The sequence below is a fragment of the Montipora foliosa genome, chromosome 8 (genome assembly GCF_036669935.1).
Source record: "Montipora foliosa isolate CH-2021 chromosome 8, ASM3666993v2, whole genome shotgun sequence".
Taxonomy (NCBI): domain Eukaryota; kingdom Metazoa; phylum Cnidaria; class Anthozoa; order Scleractinia; family Acroporidae; genus Montipora; species Montipora foliosa.
This window is the reverse complement of record NC_090876.1, coordinates 2,634,947-2,656,992: the sequence shown is the minus strand read 5'-3', so window position 1 is coordinate 2,656,992 and position 22,046 is coordinate 2,634,947. Positions and strand designations below refer to the sequence as shown.

Sequence of the window (22,046 nt, the reverse complement as noted above, 5' to 3'; positions counted from 1 at the left end):
CGACGGAGTCATACGTGGAGTCGGAAGTAAATGGAAACGTTCTGATTCTTTCAACTCCGATTCCATCGAGCTAATGACTCCGCTTACGACTCCGATCTTTGATTTTCACTAGGTCATAAGTGCCCTTACGACTCCGACTACGACTCAGACTCCGTCACTAGTGAAAACCAGCCTTAAGTGCATGCACTTACACTGTAAACAAAGCATTTGCATTCACATTTTTACATTTTGATCAATAATTTATTTTTAATCCAGTTCTGGTCACTGAATGAAGATAATGAATTGAAGATTGACAGCCAGTTGTGTTTAGAGGCATTGAACAATATTGAAGAGCCCAGGGTGATGAAATGTCACAGTGGAGGAGCACAGGAATGGTACTATAACAAGGTAGGCACAATTAGGTCACTTCTACTCACACTGCCCTCTCAATCTAATCACTTGTATTTTTCTTATGTCCTGTAACTTCTTGCTTCCATTGTTATCAGACGTGCCTGCAAAATATTTCTAGAGACTCTTAACGTTAAAGTGGCGCTTCAAGAAGCAAATAGGATAAGGACAGAGCCTTTTGAATGTTACCAGACTGACCAGAATGGAAGCATAGATCTCTTAACAATAAACACAAGTCGAGATTCAGATGCTTTTTAAAATCATTACTGGCTTTTCCTTGTTATTTCCTTTCAGAAGATTCTTCAATTATATAACCGTGCATCTGGTTTGTGCATAGAAGCAACTGGGGAAATTTCTGTGAAGATGGCAATTTGTAATGATAATGCTGCACAAAAATGGCAATTTGCTCATGACTAATTTGATCAATTTTTATAAACAAACTTAACACAATAATGACACACAGACCCATTGGGTTAAGGGAAAGTCTAGCCTGTGAGCAGGCTTGGCCTCTTCTCTGTCCAGATATTGGTGGCAGATATCAACAATGTAGGTATAGCCTATAGAGGAAAAAAATGATGGATGCTTGTGTATGCATACCTTTATACACAGTAATGGCAGCTACAGTGGCATGTTATTTTACTCTAAGTAACAGTTTTATTTTTGCAGTAAAATAAGTCTTTGTTGTGACAAAAATAATGATTAAAAAGTCAACTTTTGTAGAGAAAATGTGAAAAACATCACGTCTATTTAAACCAAGCCTATGAAATGTAGGATTGATAATAATATTATGAAAAGTAATCAAGTTTGTATTTCATTAGACTCAGATTTTTATTGAATTTGTTTTTCACCCAAAGATGGCTAATATTATGACACAAGTGTTAATTTCTGCCAGGACCTGGCCACAGCAAAATGTAGTGAAAGCATTAAATTTTTTAATAATTAAGCTGAACAAAAGTGTTTTCACCTTTGGCTGTCTTGTAAAAACCAATAAAATTGTTATTTCTTGATAAGAGTCCCTCTCTTTAAGAAAATTAATAATTATTGTGGTATGTCAACTTCAGTGGCAATGTTAACCTTTGCAGCACAAGTCTCATCTTTCTCAGAAGTCCAAATTTACATCATTATCATCGGATCAATAAAATAATTAATCATTTTGGGAAAAAATTTAAATTGTTTTTTTTTCCTCATTTGCTAGAGTGATAAATTTCTTGCTTCCAAAATGCATCCAAACCAGTGAAATTTGGCGAGTTCTGCATGGTAGGCATACCGTAACTCACATTATGGATACAATTCATCTTATTCCAAAATGGCTGTCATTTTAGTGTATTCTTTTGTTTGCTTGCAAATTAGCCCTTGTTATGTTGTTCTTAAGCTGAAAATTCAAAAGATTATTTAACCTTGAGTAAGGCAACAAGGGCTGATTTGCAAGCAAACAAAAATAATACAAAAATAATACAAAAATGGCAGCCATTTTGGAATAAGGTGTATTAGTAACTAGAGGTCCACTTAACTTTTTTTGTAAAGATATTATTTTATTGACATGTGTAGGATGATGCTTTATGGTACAAAAAAAGGGCCATTTTAACAAACACCTGCCTAGGGAATGTAAAACAAATAAATAAAGAATGCCTTTAGGGGAATGACAGAATTTTTGTTGAAGATCCCATTGACTGTTGCAAAGTATTCTCTTCCTGAGTTATAGATTGGAACCAATGGGTGACTTTTCTTGTTAGGATCTGTTTACAGTTAAATTGAAAATTGTCTCCTAAATGTGATCTGCAAGACAGTATGCCTGTTCTTAAGATCTACATCCCATAAATGAAAACCAAACAAGACTACACTGAAAAACTTGATCTTAAGTTTATTCCAAAGAAATTAAAAATCTCCATCACAAGTCCCACAATACATTATTTTAGTCTTTAAACAAACAATAATTGAAGGTTTGTATGCACAACCCAGGGGTGTAAGCAGGATTTTTCATTGGGGGGAAGGGGTGTTCTAAATGAGTGGCATAAGGCACCAGCTTCTGGGAGGAATAGGGAACATGCCCCCCCCCCCCCCCCCAATTCCTCCCACCAGAAGATTTGCATAATTATGCAATTTCAATTTCCTGAATTCTTCACTGGATATTTTGTTAAAAATACATAGAAAAATTCTATGCAGTCATCCACTCAACCTGCTGTTTTTTCCCTGATTAAATAACAATTTTGCTTTGTTTTTCAAGGGGGGTCATGGGTACCCTAGGACCCCCCTGCCCCTTCCCTCCTCCTTCCCTCCTACCTACACTCCTGCCTACACTCCTGCAATGCAACCATCAGATGCTTTGTACATATATGAAAGGCTCTTTTATAATGATAGCCCTTCACTTTTTAAGTTTAATCCACTGCCTTACTTATCCTTCAAGGAAATAAACATTAATTCAAGACCTTACATTTATTTTAAAGTTCCGTCCAAACTTTGATGAGATTCTTTTCAATTTTTTGACAAACCTGGCTAATGAGATTTAAAAATATTTTCCAAAACTGTTTAACCTGGCCAGACTTAGTATTCTGTCTAATGCCAGACGATTTACTCGTCAATGGGTTAATGTCATTTTTCTTTAAATAGTACATTTTTCAGAGTAGTCTCATCAATTTGTTTTGTTGGCATGGCTGGCCACCAATAATTTTTTGGGTTTGGTTTTAACCACCCACCAAAATAGTCAAGAACAATCTGTTTGCACAAAATGGATGGGGATTAAGCTTAGTAAGAACAAAAATTAGTATTTGGTACAATGCTTGTAAAGAAGAAGCAAATATAAGTTTCTCATTTGTCGGTGTTACCCATCAAATGCTTTTTCACTTACTGTCCTCAAAATATGCGAAAAAAAGTAGTATGTGGATGGTATGCAGTGTATTAATAATGCAAAAAAGGCTTGAATTTACAGTAACAGTGACAGTTTTTTACTTTGTCTGGAAGACCGACAAGACCCATCCCTTTACTGGTGATAATTAATTTTTTATAAAAGTAATGGAATCAGAGTTTGCAGAAGTGGTTTGAAATAATAATTATAAATTGATGTTGAAACCTGGAAAGAAGGGTACAATAAGTTCCAAAGGTCCACCTTCAACTGACAGGCATCGCGTACTGTGGCACGATTTCATATATGAAAAGCCTGCTTAAGTTGAAATTCATCCAAATCAGATTGCTACGATAAGCAATGCAAATTTCCATAACAAAAACAAACGGTCGAAAAGCCTATTGGTTGACGGTGGGCCTTTAATGTACTAAACAGGTTAATATAAATAAAATTATTAAGAGAAAACAGTCAGAGCATTATCTTTTCAATGGAGTGTTTAACAACTATTATTGTGCAATTGCTTTAGTTTTGCATCACTATACTTGAAGTAAAGAAATCTGACTTATGCCACATTCTCAACCAATAGTTGATTTCCCACCGACTTTCAGTTGGTGTCCTTTTATTTTCCCCTTGAAAGTCTCGAAAAAAAACTGTCATTGAAAAAACCTGTTTGGAAAGTTTGTTGTAGCCATTGGAGATGTCGAGAATAAACATTTTCAACAACGATTTTATTTCTTCTGTGCTGTAATAATCAGCCAGTATACACTGTAATATTATTATTTCAGTTTGATTACGTGTTATGACACTCAATTGAAAACTGCTCTGACAAGAAAGTAATTTGTCAAACAACCTATCAATACAAACAAAAAATGTTTGTGTACATGTACATGATGACTGGATATTTGCTGTTCTTCCCTACCGGTTACAAAGAGGACACTTGTCCATTCACTTCTTGACTCCATAAACCAAGAATGGTACAGTATAAGCAACAACATTACAGCAAAGCATTATTAATTAAAAGACCCTTTGGCATTCTTCAAAGTTAAAAATCACAGTGTACGAGTGGGTTACTATAACTTTAGGTCCTCTTGGAAGGCAATTCATCTCAAATCATAAGAGTTGCCAACAGGACTAGTTACAGTACATAACTACTTTCTAGTTGTGTTAACAACCCCCAGGATTTATTATATTATAGTACACTCAACAAAATTGCTCAATTTCACTTGGACAAGAGAAGTACAGACATAATAACTATTATCATTAATCCCCAATCGTATGCACTTATGTCCAGAAATGCATGTAATTACAGCAGCACTGTAGATACACAAACTGCCCTTAAAATGAGTCTAAGCATTTGTACCTATTTCTAGCAACGAAGTAATTGTGAGGGTAAATTAAATGCAGCTGCTTCGATCTCTTTACTTGAGTACTGGACTTTGGGGGACAATTTGTAACATTAATTGTCTGTATTCCCAGATGTGAGTGATGTTGAAGTTGGCAAAAAGAGCAGGGAGGACATTAATAATAATTATTATTGTTGTGACACCTATTCAAATGGTGTTGCTTCTAATTTTTACATGCACTCTTGGACAGATTCGATTGTACATTGAGTCCCAGTTAAAATGCAGCTGCAACCACACATGTATGAATTACAACTTACAGCAAAATCATAACGAAGATGGCCAACACTAGTTTTGCAAGTTTTAATGAAAATAATGTGCAAAATAAAAAACATGAACCCAAAATTATTGTTTGTAAAACACAGAGTAATGAATGAACCTGGATGAATTGCACACAGTTTATTGTCACAAATTCCTCCTGGAGATTCTATTGAAGAAAATTTGTGTCTCGTAAATAAAAATTGCATGGTGTTCACTCTTCACTATTCAAAATTGATAGATAAAGACTGATGTTTTTGAAAGTTCTCAAATTGGAAGTCTTCCCCTGAGGCTCATCACATCTTGAGACTTCTCTGAAGTAAATATGTAAGTAAACTTTATTTGTGTCAGGATATGAAACTAGCCCAAGGAATAAATCCTTTTACTAGTAGGGGACACCTGTAAAAGACTTTGCAATTTTCTGAGTGAAAAGAAATTCAGATTGAAAGGCTAGTCACTCTTGTTGCACATTTCCATTACCCACACGATTTCATTCAGGACTTTGAGTCTACTTTGTTATAGTAGTCCACTTGCATTAACAATCACGTAAAAGACACGAAATTATGCATTCTTCATCCAGGACACATCCATTCAAACACATTATTTAATTCAGCAGATTTAATGTGCATCACTGCTACATCTTACATGTACATCGCCAATAATTATTAAATTTTCACTATCCATTCTTTCATACTGTGAAGTACCATCTATTTACTGTTGATGAGTCATTGTGCTCCTGTCAGTACATCGAATCATGTATGATCAGAGGACTTGTTTGCTGGCAAAAGAAAGTTGTAATAGATTCATGTTATGATCTCTTAAGTTAAGATACTGTAAGTGCCAATGGTCACTTTAACAGGCCACATTCTACAGAATGCTCCCTAATTTTAATAATAATACAGTATTTTGCTTTTGTCACTTGAGATTTAGACATTGTTTTTCAATGTTTTCTTTGCTGAAAAAGCCAACCTAATATTCTTTCCCACACCCTGCAAGTTTTAAGTGCATGAAAAGGAATATATTAATTTTTGCATAAATCTTAGGTGCTTTTCAAGCACCCTTGAAGTCCAAAATTAAAATTAATTCAAGGACTTCAAGAAGTAAATGTAGAATGAATCCTGGATCATATGCGTTGATTTGATTTCTGTTCAGTGTCCTCAATTACAAGTAGTTCCTCAGCACTTTAAATACAACTACATGGCCATGAGGAGATACGAAATTTCTCTTAAGTGTTCAAAAAATATTTCACAAGTGAGCACAGCAAACAAGTGAAATATTTTTCAACACGAGAAGAGAAATTGCGTATCTCCAAGCGGCCATGTAATATTCTATTTATTATATAACCACCAATGAAATACTAATTAAAATCATTTCACGACAGGCATCGAAAGGCGCGATTTTTATATGTAACCATAGCAACAGTGATCTTTTCACGTGTGAAGATATCTTTTCGCGCAAAAGCTCAATTGGTATTTCATTGGTGTTTATATACATAATAAAATTCATTACTTGATTCATGCAAGGATCAAGTTTAGACTGTCAATTTACTTTTGACTAGTTTTGACCAGTACTGTAAGATCAAATTAAATTGAGGGTTTTCATCCTATGACACGACGGCCATGTTGGTGTATAGAACAATGCTGTAAAATGTCTTTTGGGAATTTGACTCTATTATTATGCAAAACTTGTGGGGTCATTTTCTATTGTTTTGCACACTAACATGGCCGTCTCATCACGTGGATGAAAACCAAGAATTTGTAGCTATGCTACATACCAACAGGACGCAAGACCAAGAACTTTAGAATATCAGATAATGATAACACTCCTATACAGCGATCACCTTTATCAACCACAACCAGACGATGGACCTGGAATGAAAAAGAGATACATTGCAACATTGCTAGAAAGAAAATTACTGAAACCTGTCATAAACTACATGATTGTATGCATTTACTCTTTTTGTAATTTAATTATTATAAAAACTGTATAATTTGCTTACTCCTGCATCAGTCAAGCGATCAATTATTGTGTGAAGGGTTTCATCCAAGTAACATCTGTGAACTCCCTCAAATCCCTGCAAAGAAGTAAAGTATTCAACTTTATTATTATATCTCTCTAATAGTATGACTAAATTAGCAGGCTATAATTATTCTACAGTATGGCATGCTGTGGCCTGCCAAATTTGAGATTTTGATAAAACATTCTCTAGCAAGTTTTTTCTGTCATTTATGTTACATTATGGTAACTCATTTTCTTGACCGGCGGTACTGAAAGTTACAGATCCTCATTTTTTCCAGTTGATTTATGGTGCGCATAAATCAACAAAAAAAACTTGGTCTGTAACTTATAGTACCGACCTGGAACCTGGACGGCTTCAATTTTAACTATTATTTTTGTTGCCTTTGCTTGAGCATAATGTGTAACAAAGGTTATTTGTAAAAAGAAGCTGATTTCTATAATTTTTAGTTCAAGACAATGAGCTCCACAATGCTTAGTACACATGTGTTGCAAAGAATGGCTAGAGAATTTTTCGCATTAATGTTTGGTTATTTTCCTTCAAATCACATCTACATGTACATGTAAATTCTGAACAAAAAAAACACCTTAGCTCCTCCAGTAAAGACTTGCTACAAAACATTAGCAAAAAATGGACATATATATACTGTACACTGTACATGTACAGTAACAAAGGACCAAGCTCTGCTTTTATCTGTTTCCCTCTTTGTACAAAATGCAGCTGTAGAATATCAGCACCAATAATAATAATAATACTAATATTATTATTAATTAATTCTTGTAATGCAGACATAGAATACAATGTACAGTGATGCTGTATGTTTGTGCTGCCAGTTATAAAAGTTATTCTTCATCGCATTTTAATCCGGGAAGAAAATCCTGGACAATAATAATAATATTATTATAATTATTAGTTAACTGCAAGCCATCATTGACAATACAAATTATTTCATTTGAACCACAAATTCAAGTGCTTAAAAAGGGGATGAGTAATCTGAGTCAATCATGATACATGTATGTCTACTAGAACAGACATATCGCAATTTATGGTAGATTAGATGCATGACGGTTTTGATAACCATCATTTAATGTGTTCTCAAGCTGACTCTCCTCCCCAAGTTCTTATAACTTGCATCTGGGAAGGCAGACAATAAAAGTTACAAGTGTCCCGTCCTCAAGGAAAGATTAACAACTGCAGTTACCCACATCAAAAAATAATGCTAACCCTTACACTTAGTTGTTGTCAGAAAAGGGTTGCAAATGCTTAGACTTAAAGGGACACTGTGTTGGAGAGACTCATATTTCGTTCAATCCCATTCAGTCTACCACAAAAACTCATGTATAAGCCGCACTCATAGATAAGCCAATATTTCAGCAAAAAGATGCGGCTTATACAAGAGTTTTTACGGCATTTCCTACACACAGTTATCCATAATAACAGTACCTCAGCTCTGTGCTCAAGTGCCTTCTTGACAGTAACATCTAAGTTGTTGTAGGTCTTTTCTGCAGCTAAATTCTGGAAGAACAGATTTCAAATCAATGAACATGACAACAAGACCATTACTGTTTACTATTATATGAAAATATAATCATCTGGGCCCGGTTGTTCGAAAGCGGATTAACTTAATCCAAGATTAGCGTAAACGCTTGTTTCATGTTTTCAACTTTTTGGTGAAAGTTTCTTTCGCTTATTTTGGTTAAATTTCACGAATGACTTCTCCTAATGTAAAGTTTTGCCAAAGATCAGCGTTGAACAGCATTTGGGAGTAGAGAAATAGACTCCTTGGTCAAATTTTAACCTGGGATTAGAGTTAATTGGCTTTTGAACAACTGGGCCCAGAACTTTAGGATTCATTTGTGAATTTGCAGTATGTGTAATTGAAGTTTCTACTTACAATGACATCAAATCTTGCATAAATATCAACTACGACACCTGAAAAGTAAGGGAACAATACTTTTAAAAACATGCCAAAATTAAACTTTACAATATTCAGTGTTAACCTCTTACCACTGAGTGTGCGGAATATTGGCCCGAGGTCGTGGCAGTATGGACCGAGCGCTGAGGTCCACACAAAAACAACTGAGGGCCAATAATAATTATTTCCCAGTAGAGTCACAAGCAAGTGAAGTTCATGGTAAGTTGCTTATTATAACTAAGGCATCATTTCTTTGAGCGATTGGACACTTCTCCGCTTGGTGAATGTTTGTAATCTTTTGTCTTCCATCAGAGCAATTTTGAACGGTAATCACCTTTTCCTTGTAAAACTAGAGTGCTCTAAATTCTGCTTTCTATAATTTAATTTTACTAGAGCGAGTTTCAATTGAGTGTGGTAAAACCAAACCTAAAGTAATTACTTTGGCCAATCAAAAAGGACTGAGACAATCCGGCAAACCAATCAAAACTCGAAGTAATTACACGTAGCCGACACAAAGCGCGGGAAAATGTGTACGTGTGAGCCACGATTGGTTTTGGTTTCACTTCTGATTGGTTGAAAAAATGGCACGAGTACTTTGAACCAATCACTGAGTGAAGTAATCATAGAGTTAAGTAATTATCTAATTATTTTCGACACTCAATTGAAAACCGCTCTATTGTGATGAAAAATTTTTCTTAACTTTTTGTGTTCATTTTGAATTTCCAGCCCTGTGAGAGAGGAAAAAATATGGAAATGGCCTGTTTCCATGGTAATGGTCGGTACTGTAAAAACCTGACCAAAACCAGCTAATTAGAGGGCCCCATTTAGCCTCAGAATTGCTTGTTACATAATTATCCTTTCAATTATGTCTTTTAAAAAGTACATGTATTTTCCCTTCCCATAAATAGGGTACATACATGTAAATATTATGGGCTATTGACCAAGCATGAGGTCAAGATGGCTGGATATTGGCCAAGTTCTTTTTCTTGCACACTGTACTGCAATAAGAACTTTGCATGTCTACTTGGTAACAAAATTTTTTGTTTGTGAGTACAGACCAACTCTTTGTTTTTTACCTCAAGGCAAATGGGATGAGAAAATGAAATGAAAGAGTGTTCTACCAACTATGCAACTTTTGGTGACGCCTTAACAGAATGCAGGCAACTTCTTTTACCTGGACACAACTGACATAACATGAAACCATACCTTGGTTATCAACCACTGGTAGAGCAGAAACTCTTTTCTCCGCAAAAAGATGGAATGCTGTGATTAATGGGGTTTCTGGAGATATCTAAAAAGACATGAGGACTTGTAACAAAAATTAATCCAATGTAATCTTAAGTAAATGGAGTAAACCAAAACATTACATAATTATGTAATTTTGTTATTTCAGGAATTATCACGATCGTTGTCATCATCACCACTATTTGTTTTAAGACTAGAAACAGTATTTTCGTGATAACTTACCATAGCAACATTTTGATACGTTCCAATTCCCAACTCTTGCAGCGAGCTACCCATGAACTCGGGTGGATTGCTTTGTGTTAACTTTAAACAAAAGGTGACAGATGTGAGTACACGTACATGTAATTCTTGGTATTGGTGGCTCTCTTTAATTCAAACCCTTATAATTAGTTAATTAACCCATTCACCCCTAAACCAGCCTAAACCGGCCATACTTAGCATTTTACTCTGTCTAACGCCAGACAATTTTACTCGTCAATGTGGAACCCCTGAGGAGTCAATGGGTTAAAAGCACAGCATTAGCACCACATACAAGTCATGTACATTTACAGTATCTATGCAAGTAAGGGTTAGGGTTAGACAAATCAAAAAGTAGAAACTCTTGATCCTTGAACAACTTCAACCCATTCACACCTCAAACGCCCAAGGACACCTCCCCCCCCACCCCCCCACACCCTCCTGCGACGGAAGTAAAGTGGGTGAGTGAGGCTCTTTAATGTTTATCTACTCACTGCTGAGAACATGAATCTCAGGATTCTCTTGTGTGTGAGGATGTAAAGTGCATTGCCAGTGTTTGGATCCACAACAGGAAGACGATGGATTCTGTGTTCCACCAACATCTTCACAGCATCAAACAAACTGCCAAAGCAACAATCAGAAATTAAGTCCCTTTTGAGGGTTAAATCCTTGACTTCATCGAACTCTTAACTTGAACATTGATCCACTGATTCCCAGCTTTTGCCCATGCTGGATATTAGCCAGCTTTAAACTGGGTAATGAGTAACACAAGGAGTATGTTTTGATTGCACGCACTCTTAAATTCCACCTCCACACAGCAATCCCATCAAAAAGCCATCATACAGGGTGAAGCAGAGCTCCGTGCGCCAAAAGCGCGCTCATGGAGCACCATGGGTGAGAAAGTTATAGTAACCCATCTATGTGAGAAATTTGGTTTTGGTCACCATACGATTGTATGTACGTCCACCCCTTCATGTATGCCAATGTGACCAGTATCATGTGACCATATCACAGGCTTTGTTGAGAGGTCATCGAGGTCAGCTGTTTTTTCTTTTTTTTTTAAGTTGACAGCTGACCAGGTACTGGGTTTTGATTGGATTGCAGGCTCAAGCCAGGTGAATTTATTGTAAGAATAAATAACCCGGGAGCTCCGCTTTTAGGCTTGATTTTAGCCAGAAGAGAACATCAACCTTTCCACACAACCATCTTCAGGAAAAAAAAAGGGTCTGTACATGTACTAGCTGTAGATGCTGGAAATCTTTAGAATTTTGGCCCTAAAAGAAACCCATCATCATATGTCAAAATTCTTTTCATTCAGTTACTGTTTTTGTTGGCAGCATCTCCTTAAAATCACTTGTCCTTCAAAAAACAAAAGAAACCTTTGTTTTGCGGCATTATGTCACACACAAACTCCAAGTATAATGACAAAATCAAGAACACATACTCTACAAAAACTAAACCTGATTTTAAGCAATAATAATATTATTATTATTTGTTTGCACACTTGACATCTCCTTCACAAGGACTCAAGATTTTAGTTTCCTTTATTCATCATTTGGTGGCTTTGTAATAAAATTATGACAGTAAGTAATGGGCCATGGAAAAGTGAAGCCAAGTCTTTCAAATGAAGTTAAAGAAGCCAGAATATTCCACCAGAAAAAAAGATCAAACCAAAGAAAAAAACAGACAAAATTCTTGACAAGTGCTACATTAACATAGAGCCTGCACCTTGTCATGTCAATCATTCAAGCGAAGATGAATGGATCTCCTCTTACCTCTGCATTGGGGCAATCTTGACTAGCCCAGGCCTCAAATTTGATTGCTCTAAGTCTTATTAAAAGAAAAGAAAAAACCAAAGTTTGCTTTGAGTCTGCCAATTAACACGATATGCCTTTAGAGCATTACACATTTATCCTGGTTTTTGTTTCTATGGATAAGTATAATTTTATGTTGTGATTCAAATTTCAATTTTTTTCCTCCCTTTGTGGTTTAAAATTTATCAAACCAGTTAAATTTGATTTTCCTTTTTCTGTGGGTTGTCTGTAAATGGTGTTCAACAATGTTACTGCTAAGGAAGTCACCATTTCTTGTCACTCATTTGTGTTCAGTCAGTCTTGTGTTCAGATTTCTGCTGGTCTCACCGATATACATGTAAGTGGCCTTGCAATCACAGCATTTCATTGTGTAAACTGCTCTGCAGTGCAAGTTCTGGAGGTCCGAGGGCAACAATGCATTTCAAGTGTCATTACCTCTAAAAGTTTCAATTTTGTTGTCTTCTAACTCATCCATTTGAACCTGGAATGAAAGAACATAAAAAAAATTATGTTAATACATGTAAAGACAAATAAACTGAGAAATTTTCATCTAACAGATACATGTACATGTGGGTACACCAGCTTCCCTGTTAAATGCTAACAATCTTGAGTTCTTTTTTGTTTTTATAGTGCACCAGCTCAGATTTCTTCAAATCCAAAATTTGCATTTTGTTTATGAAATAATCGTTGAATCATTATGTCTCCTGTAACTGCCAACTGGCACAGGTGGTCTTTAGTTTCAATGACAACATTTCAACCCCCTCAAGATCCTCGTGTATTCTCTCAGGTGTCTAATTGGCAATCCATGATTGGACTGGACCAAGCATCTGAATTTCTTACCAGTGGTGACTTGTAATAATATCGAAGAATGTTAATGAAGTCTGATATAGTCAGCATCCCTGCAAACATTTCAAGAAGGTGGAAAATGAGATCTTGCCACAGATGACAAAATTTACAGCTCAACAGTTATGTATTAATAACTTCTTACTAACCGAGCGCGAGGGCCGTACTGGGGAATATTGGCCCGAGGTTGTGGCAGTATGGACCTCGCTGCGCTCGGTCCGTACAAAAACGACCGAGGGCCAATATTCCCCAGTACGGCTCGAGCTAGCTCGGTTAGTAAGTAGTTTATTATACGGCTTTTTAATTACCTTTTGCTTTGTTTTTGCAAGCCCGTAAGCGGCCCGTGGGCATTACAGGAGAATAATGCCCTACAATTCAGTCACAATTAGCCAATCAGAGCACGCATACTCATGTAGCCATATAATAAACTACACTTAATGCTCCAGTCACATAAAAAGACAATTCAAGTTCAAAGTGAAGCAAGAATAAGAAAGGAAATTACACATACCGACAAAAGTGTGTTTATTGCTGTCCCAAAGGGGGGCTGACCGAACTCCTGTACATAGAGAAAAATACAATAAACTTGATGAGATGGGTACTTATTTGATACCAACTTAAGGATACTCATAAAAAATCTGAGTGTTCCTTTGCAGAAGCCGAACCTTCGACCTTCTGATTACATGTACTGTAGTTCAAATGGTCTACCACTGAGCTACAGGAAGCTTGTAGGAGCTAGGCCATCAAACTAGGTTCACGATGTAGATGATAATTATACAGTCAAACCTCCAGTTGCGACCACCTCTCCTCAGCCACCACTTTTTCAAATTACCAAAAGTTTCAAGGTAAGATCACTATAATTATTTGGAACCTCTTGTAAGCGACCCCCACCAATTTTTAGAGCTAATAGTTTGAGACTTCTTTTGTTGTTAACCTCCTAAAAGAGCCACTTGACAGGTAATAAGGCAAAATTTGGATAGCAAGGCCTTGTAACATCATCGTATTCCCAGGTACATGTAGCTGACAAGAGAGGGAAATTTCTCATTGTGAAGTACGGGAATTTTTCCTGGAAATTGACCTTTTACATCAGGAATCAAACATTTAAAACTGATTTCCTTATTGACTGTTCTCTCAAGAACAGTCAACAGTTTGACGGAACTAAGGTATGAAAGTCAAAGTACAGTATTCAGCGCAGTCAACAATCAAAATTTCCCTATTCAGCCCAAGTCATATCCAAGGTTTTTTTTTTTTAATTTCAGCCAAGGCATCGATGTCTTGTTGCGTAAAAAAACGAATTCACACAGGAATAAATGTTTTTGTGACTACTAAAAGCATACATGTACATAGGTTTAGATGGGCACTGGTGTATGAGGTAAGTCTCTGCAGTTGTAGCCATATGCCACCAAGGCAAACTTTTGGCTCAATATAGTCTAAGCTCTCATAAGCGACCATCTCCCGTAAGTGACCACCTCGGCTTGACATTTTGGGCAGTCGCTCACGGGAGGGTTCGACTGTATTATTATTGCCCTGCTATACAATTTACTTAGTTTTAAACAACTAGTAGTAATCTCGGATTATTTAAGTGCATCTGACAGTCACTTCGGAAAGCATCGGAGAAGGGTAGGGAAAGAAACTATCTTATAGGACTAAGATTTAAGGATACGAGCATGTACGGGTACTTCTTAAGATGGTTTCAATAAATGCCAAGTACTATGACTCACATGACAGGATTGTAATACTCTGCCCTTGGCTAGACTCTGAATCACTAGTAAGTGCAATCTGTTCACAGGTAGCCCAGACTCAGAATTTGAGTGTACAAAAATTTGGTTTATCAACGGAGTTGATAATGTAAATTGACCACCGTACAGAGATTCTAAAAGCCGACGTTTCGAGCGTTAGCCCTTCGTCAGAGCGAATCGAGGGATTATGGGTGACGTGTAGTTTTTATAGTAGAGTGGGAGCTACGCTATTGGTGGTAACATGGCAACATGAAAAGTAGGAATATATTAGTTGAATGAAAAGCGTTCGTTAATACCGTGAGGATTAAGGGTGCCGATTTGAAAGATGAATTTTTGTTCCAGATTCTTGCGGCTTTCCGTCGTACCTAGATGTAGGGAAAGGCCGCAGATAGCCATGTGTTTTTTGGAGTGGTTAGGCAGATTAAAATGGCGAGCGACTGGCTTAGATGCATCCTTGTCATTCTTCTCAACATCGCGAAGGTGTTCGCGGAATCGGTCACCTAGTCGTCTACCTGTCTCACCAATGTATAATTTATTGCATAACGTACAGGTTATGCAATAAATGACATTTGCGGAGGTACATGTGAAACGATCGGTGATCTTAACAGATCACTTAGGTCCCGATATCTTGCTAGTGTTAACAATGAAAAACGTAGGCAACTTTTTAGTTAGAAGCGCGCTCAAGACCAACGAGCAACCCGGCACATTCAAATGCGCGCGCTCACGATGCAAAACTTGTCTTTTCATTGTTAACACTAGCAAGATATCGGGACCTAAGCGATCTGTTAAGATCACCGATCGTTTCACATGTACCTCCGCAAATGTCATTTATTGCATAACCTGTACGTTATGCAATAAATTATACATTGGTGAGACAGGTAGACGACTAGGTGACCGATTCCGCGAACACCTTCGCGATGTTGAGAAGAATGACAAGGATGCATCTAAGCCAGTCGCTCGCCATTTTAATCTGCCTAACCACTCCAAAAAACACATGGCTATCTGCGGCCTTTCCCTACATCTAGGTACGACGGAAAGCCGCAAGAATCTGGAACAAAAATTCATCTTTCAAATCGGCACCCTTAATCCTCACGGTATTAACGAACGCTTTTCATTCAACTAATATATTCCTACTTTTCACGTTGCCATGTTACCACCAATAGCGTAGCTCCCACTCTACTATAAAAACTACACGTCACCCATAATCCCTCGATTCGCTCTGACGAAGGGCTAACGCTCGAAACGTCGGCTTTTAGAATCTCTGTACGGTGGTCAATTTACATTATCAACTCCGTTGATAAACCAAATTTTTGTATACTACTTCCCCACCGACGCAGCACCACAGTTTCTTTAGAAACTACCCCTTCATTCAGAATTTGAGTGCTTTGTTTACAATCCCTTTGATTTTATAAGGATTGGTATGGGAAAGAACTGAGGAACTAAAAAAACATTAATTGCTAATGTTTCACACACAAATATTTCAATTAAGAATCACAGAAAACTACTAAAACGTTATAAAAACTTAACAAGGACTTTTTTTAACAGTCTACTTATTACAACATTAATTTTTCTCCCTTACCGTTAGCAACAAGTGCAAAAAATGCCTTTTTAGCCTGTAGATAAAGAATTCAGACATTTCAAACGATTCAGACATTTTAAACGATTCCCCACCCTATCAAAAAGCGAATTAAGGTCCCAATGGAAGGAGGAGGACTTGTTTTTAATTTAAAATAAATTATATACCCTTCATTCCCTAAATAAAAAAGCTGAAAAATTAATAATGACTGAGCTGTAAACAATGTTTACTTTCCAGCTTCTTTGTGTACATGTACTTTTCAAACCTTTATAAGGCATAACCGACACTCAGGAGGCATAAAAAATTAACGAGTGGTTTTTAGCATCTAGAGCTGATGTCATCTAACTAAATTAATTTCAGCCAACATTTAAACCGAGATAATACTGGTCACCACTTGTCACAAGTACTGTATGGTTGCTATGGATACTTCCTTTCCAATTACAAATATCTTTCAGGCTCCCAAGCCCATTGACTGTTGATGTACTTGGTGTAAATCCAGCAATTTACCTACCTTAAGCTTGACGTCAAACACTACAATCTTGGAACTCCTTGGCATGATGTCATAACACGTTCTAGACTTGAGAAAATTGGTGTACATATAGCTCTCACCCTCCTCCTCTGTTACAACAAACCATAACGAAAATTTCAGATTTTAAAAATACACAATCAAATGTCACAAATAAATCAAGACTGCTAAGCAACATACAGTACCTGTCATTGCTTCATCTAACAGAATTTCATCTGCATCTTCAGCCTGCAATGACAGAGGATTCCTTAATCTGGTTAACCACATGAAAGGTGGATGGCCGACAATGCAAACACTATTTTGGGGTATTTCCTAAATTATGCTGTGAAATCATGCTAAACCTTTTGTGCTTGAGCTATAACATTTGGACTTGACAGAGCACTTTGACTGACGAAGAGTCTTGGAAGAAAGTAAGCTTTGGCCCTAAACTGCTGTTTGTTTATTCCATACGCTTCAACAATAAACCTTTTCCCTCCCCCCTCCCCCAACCAATCCCTTGCCTGCAGTACCCTGTGCCTTACAGCAAAAGGGTCTCAAGGTTTTATAGTTGTTTGGGAAGTAAAAGTCTCAAGGAAAGAGAAAAAGCTCTTATGATAAGGTACTTACAAAAGCACTGTGATTTCCTCTCCCATTGTCATCAATACCATTATCAGAGGTAACTTCCCCTACAGTTTGCCGCATGCTAATAAGTTTTCTACTGGGTGAACATGAGAAGTCTTGAATTTCAAAGGGTTCACTCTCCATCTGTTCTTCAACTTGGCCATCATATCCTCCATACCTTGGAACAGAGCTGCTGCGATTAAAACCCTCAGAAGTTGGATCGCCATTAGAGTCTGGTTGTGAAAGGCTATGTGACCGCTGCATTTGTTGCAGATACTCCTGAACTTCACTGGTGTCACTCTTCCTGTTCCATTCCAAAACCCACTCCCGTGAGGTCTGCTGTTCTTTTGGCAAACCATCAGGCGTTGATTCATACGATGCTGGGTAGTCATTACATGGCATTGCAAATGCACTGAGATTATCATTTAGATGAAGGTTCTGCAAAAATAATGAAAACCAGGTTTTTGTTATGTAAATGCAAATCAGGGCAAGAAAAATTTTTTGAAATCCAGTTGGCCGGTCGGCCAGTACATTTCAATTTTCAATTGCCCAATAGGTGCACACTGTTCACCTCTTACTGGGAAGTATCATTAACAAGATTACTGAAGCAAGTTTCACAAGATGCCCAAGAGCAAAATTTACTTGCCCTAGGCAATCAGACCTGGGTTTTTTCCTGCCCTGCAAATGTACATTAAAAGGGTACTTTTGCCAAGGAAAAGAAGAAATGGAACCAGGAAAAAAGGTCCAACCTCCCATAGTACCAAAACAAGGACTTCACGGTGGCTCAAATGGGTTTCAACCATTTTTGAGGGAATGTGCTCTTAGAAGGATTATTATTGACGTAATAAATTACCATGACAACAAAAGAACCATTTAAAAATGCCCTATATTTTGTGTACAAGCGCTTATATCTCAAAAACACAGTTGGTGACCCCATTTTTAATTGCTGAAAAATGATTCAATTGTGAAGGTGGCAATGAATCTGCTCCAGAAAATTTTTTTTAAGCTTTGCACAGAGTTTTATCTAAGCATGCCAATAACTCTCCAGAAATAAAAATGGGGGTCGCCGAGTTTGTTTTTGAGATATGTGGGTTTAAAGACAAAATATAGTTAACTAGCAAAATTCAATTAACAGTCGTCGCTATTTACAAAAGTGGTCTACGGTGGCCATGCAGTCTTGTTTTCGTCCAGAATACCATTTACTGCATCGGTTGGTTTTCACATTGTATCACTGTCTTGACATTGTTGGAACAAAACAAAAAAATTTCTTTACCTCCTTTTGTTGGTCCACCAGCATTTCATAAATTACACTATCAATATTGTTTCCAAGTGTCTCTTGGGACTGGTTGCAACCCACTTACTTAAAATCATAAAAAAAGTTGACAAGCACTTAGGGCAACTCAAAGCCGAGAAAGTGTGCAAGCTGTTGTGAATCTTCACAGCAGAAACTAACCATTGTTTATGCTCATAACTTGAGATGAAAGCTTTATTTCCTATAACCCTAAAGACTCTATGCTTTATGCCCTAGCCTTGATACTACTTTTGGTACCACTAGAAATGGAATTATGTAATGGTCACTGATGTCATTACCTCCATTTCAACACTTCTATCCGAGCCCATGTTTCCATTCTGTTCTTATGCAGAATGTATTAATGCATACCGGTCATCACTTTATTCAATGCACTTCAGTTGCTTAACACATTTTGACTATCTCTTAACTATCTGCATGGCTAAAGCCAAGCAAACCTCTAGAGATGTGCTCCTTCCTCAAAACATTTCTTTCATGGGTGAATGATGACCCTTTCGGTCAGTTCACTATGCATGGAATAGTGTGAGAGTAAAAGAAAAGCAACACTTGAGGGCCAGGATAAATCTTTGGCTGAGTAACCCTGGCTCCAGATATACGTGTAGCTTTCCTCCTGACAAAGAATCCCTCAAGCTGATGGAAGGCCATACAATGGATGTCTAACCCAATATTTCAATTAACAACAGGCTTCATGCTAAACTTCGTCATAATAATTTGCTGGCTGGCTAGATTTTCACTGCTTTCTGGCTAGATTTTCACTGCTTGCTTTCCTACACATAAATAAGCTAGGCTTCAAATCTCGGTTAACTTCAAGAGCAAGAGGTCATACGTAACGGTAATGGAACTCTCATTAAATTAAAATAATTATAAATAGTTTGAGTACCGACTGAAAAAAGCATCCAAGCACGTGAGCATCTGCACGGTACGATTATTTTTATTATATAAATGATTTCAGCTGTATCACAAGAAAGCAAGTTGTCGCTTCGATATGCAGTAACGAAGTGAAAACCTGAAGTCACAACAATCACAAATTTACGATAAGAGACGATATCATTCAATTCCATCAAGAACTTGACTAGTGAAGAAGTGCCAGGCTGATACAATCTATCAATTACCGATTTTGGATGCCAAAAGACAGATTATAGTTTCTGTTCAACTTGCAAGCTCTAAGAATACCAACAAAAAATCACAATAGGTATGTCAAATAAAGACACACATAACTTATTTACGTCTTACCTTCTCGGCATTCACTTCCCTGGCTCTCAAAGAATGATCAGACATCTTTTAAAACCTTTAGCTCGGGACTTGTGAAATTAAACAAAAAAACGACTCTCAAACAATTAAGTAATCAATTATAACTTTCATGACAAAGGCATCATTAGGACAATTTAAGCTTACTATGAGCGGAAAAGCTGAATACTAAACAAACCAGCTGCAACGTAGAACTTGTGCGGCAGCAAAGCGTATCGGCATCAATATAGCTCCCGATTCTCGCACGATCTCAAAAGTCACATCAACGTGGCCTTACCTACTGTGCTTCTCTCATCTTACGACGGGAAAAAGAAAGCTTTGAGATTAGCCCAGATTGAAGGTTTCCACAAAAAGTGTATCATCCAATAGTCCCCCTCACCCGTGACGGCGGCGTCCCGTATCGCCGGCGGCTCTAAACCCAGCGGCAATACGTGTTTGATCATGCGCAAACTCCAATACCCTTTTTGTGGGGGAATGGAGCGAAGTCCCGACTTGGGTAGCAGCTCATGCAAGACCAAATTATTGTGTCCCGGAACACAATTTAATGCCTGCAATACCCGTAGTCAATGTACCCCCCCCCCTTCCCCCCCCCCAGATGACCTGCGGCTTTCTAATACAACTGACCCCAGTTGTTCAAACGATCGATAGCGCTATCCGCCGGATAAATCACTAGCCAGTGGATAAGCCATAGCAAAATCAATGGTAGTGACTTATTCGGTGGATTGCGTTACCCACCATTTGAACAACTGGGTCCTGGTGTTCCGCAAAAAAATAACGTCAACACTCAGATACAACACTCAGCTACGCCATTCCTTAGTGGTGCGCACCCTCCTAAGAAAAATCCTGGATCTGCCCCTGTCAGCTACTACAGCTGCCATGGGGACCAGTCTGCACGAAACAATCTCTGACCTCTGTCTCGAGAAGACCAGACCCGAACGGTTCTTACGTTACGTTTATGCCTGTACAATCAACTGAAACGTCAATTCCTGCTAAAAAAACAGCATGTTAATTTTTTTGGTAGGCTGGGTATCGGAGAGCCAGAACATTTACGCATGCGCTGAAGGAATGTTTGAAAAAGAGAGGAAAACGCAGTACCTCGAGACACCGGCGCTGGAGCGTCGTACCAAACGAGTCATCCCGGGACTTCGACCCGTGCGATCGCTTTTGGACGCAGTTGGCCCTTCGCTGCTTTCTGCTACCGACATCGCCTCCCGGTACGGCATTGAGGGAGAGATATGTCGGCCCCTAAACCATATGAGACAAATCCCACGCCTACTCACAGGTCCAAACCGCCCTTGTCAATTTAGCGAAAGAATTCGATGGCTTATATATACAAGGGAAAAGTCATTTTATCTATCATGTGGTAAGCACTGGAGTCGCAGATTACAAAGTGTACGCACGCGCTCTGCTAAACGTAACATACACACATGCTTCAAGTTTATTTGATCTAGAATATCAGAATAACTACAAGGGCTAATAACTTCGAGGCATTACATTTATAGCAAAAATACATAGCATATACAGGTACATAACTAAATACACAGTGACAATATTTAGAGATATATTCATTCATTAACCAGAAAAGCCGCTGTATAAAATGCGACCCTTGATTCTCTTTTAAAACCAGTAAAATCAGTGGTAGGGATAAAATCAGGTAGCGCATTCCGCAACTTGGCTGATACGTAAGAAAAAGAACAAAGACCATGACTGCTTGTTCTAGGTTTACAGTCAACTCCCGTTATAGCGGACACCCTCGGGACCGCGATTTGGTGTCCGTAATTGCGAGAGTCCTTAATAGCGGGGTGCGAGAAAATTTTTATTTGGGTTTCCTACTGTACTGAAGTACAGTAATCTACATTTCTAAAAAAATTATTTTGAACGAAAAACCTGAACATCAGCTATTGATTGCATCAGCTATCACATTGCCTTAAAATATCGTTCCAATTGGCTCTGTGTACTTCTCCTTTGAATTGCAACTTCCCCCGCTTTGTCACTCACTCGTGCATGCGAGGCCACCATGCTTACAAGGACATTTTCAAGCCTGTTATTGCTGCCATGCTCACTTTACAGCGGGAGCCGGAAAATGCAAAAGATCC

General features: G+C 37.8%; 2 protein-coding genes across 3 annotated transcripts in view; one reads left to right on the top strand and one right to left on the bottom strand.

Moving 5' to 3' along the window:
* The window catches only part of LOC137968073 (polypeptide N-acetylgalactosaminyltransferase 11-like), a 10,508-nt gene extending 9,111 nt beyond the window's left edge, over positions 1–1,397 (top strand). Inside the window, exons 8-9 of one of the 2 annotated variants that reach the window (XM_068814697.1) lie at positions 256–387; positions 682–1,397. In XM_068814697.1, coding sequence (XP_068670798.1) covers positions 256–387; positions 682–804 — 255 coding nt within the window. In that variant the 3' untranslated portion in view covers positions 805–1,397. The remainder of the gene's footprint in view (positions 1–255; positions 388–681) is intronic. The other variant, XM_068814698.1, reaches the window with a different exon arrangement.
* Positions 1,398–2,235: 838 nt separating this feature from the next.
* On the bottom strand, positions 2,236–20,368 carry LOC137968074 (5'-AMP-activated protein kinase subunit gamma-1-like). Its single transcript, XM_068814699.1, has 18 exons — positions 20,228–20,368; positions 19,936–20,003; positions 17,400–17,831; positions 16,979–17,021; positions 16,779–16,885; positions 16,271–16,304; positions 13,464–13,511; positions 12,953–13,011; positions 12,548–12,593; positions 12,074–12,128; positions 10,793–10,919; positions 10,284–10,364; positions 10,023–10,107; positions 8,796–8,833; positions 8,345–8,416; positions 6,884–6,958; positions 6,659–6,752; positions 2,236–5,662 (listed from the first exon to the last, which is right to left on the bottom strand). The coding sequence occupies exons 2-18, from the start codon at positions 19,978–19,980 to the stop codon at positions 5,637–5,639; spliced, it is 1,467 nt and encodes a 488-aa protein (XP_068670800.1). The 5' UTR covers positions 19,981–20,003; positions 20,228–20,368; the 3' UTR covers positions 2,236–5,636.
* Positions 20,369–22,046: the final 1,678 nt, after the last annotated feature.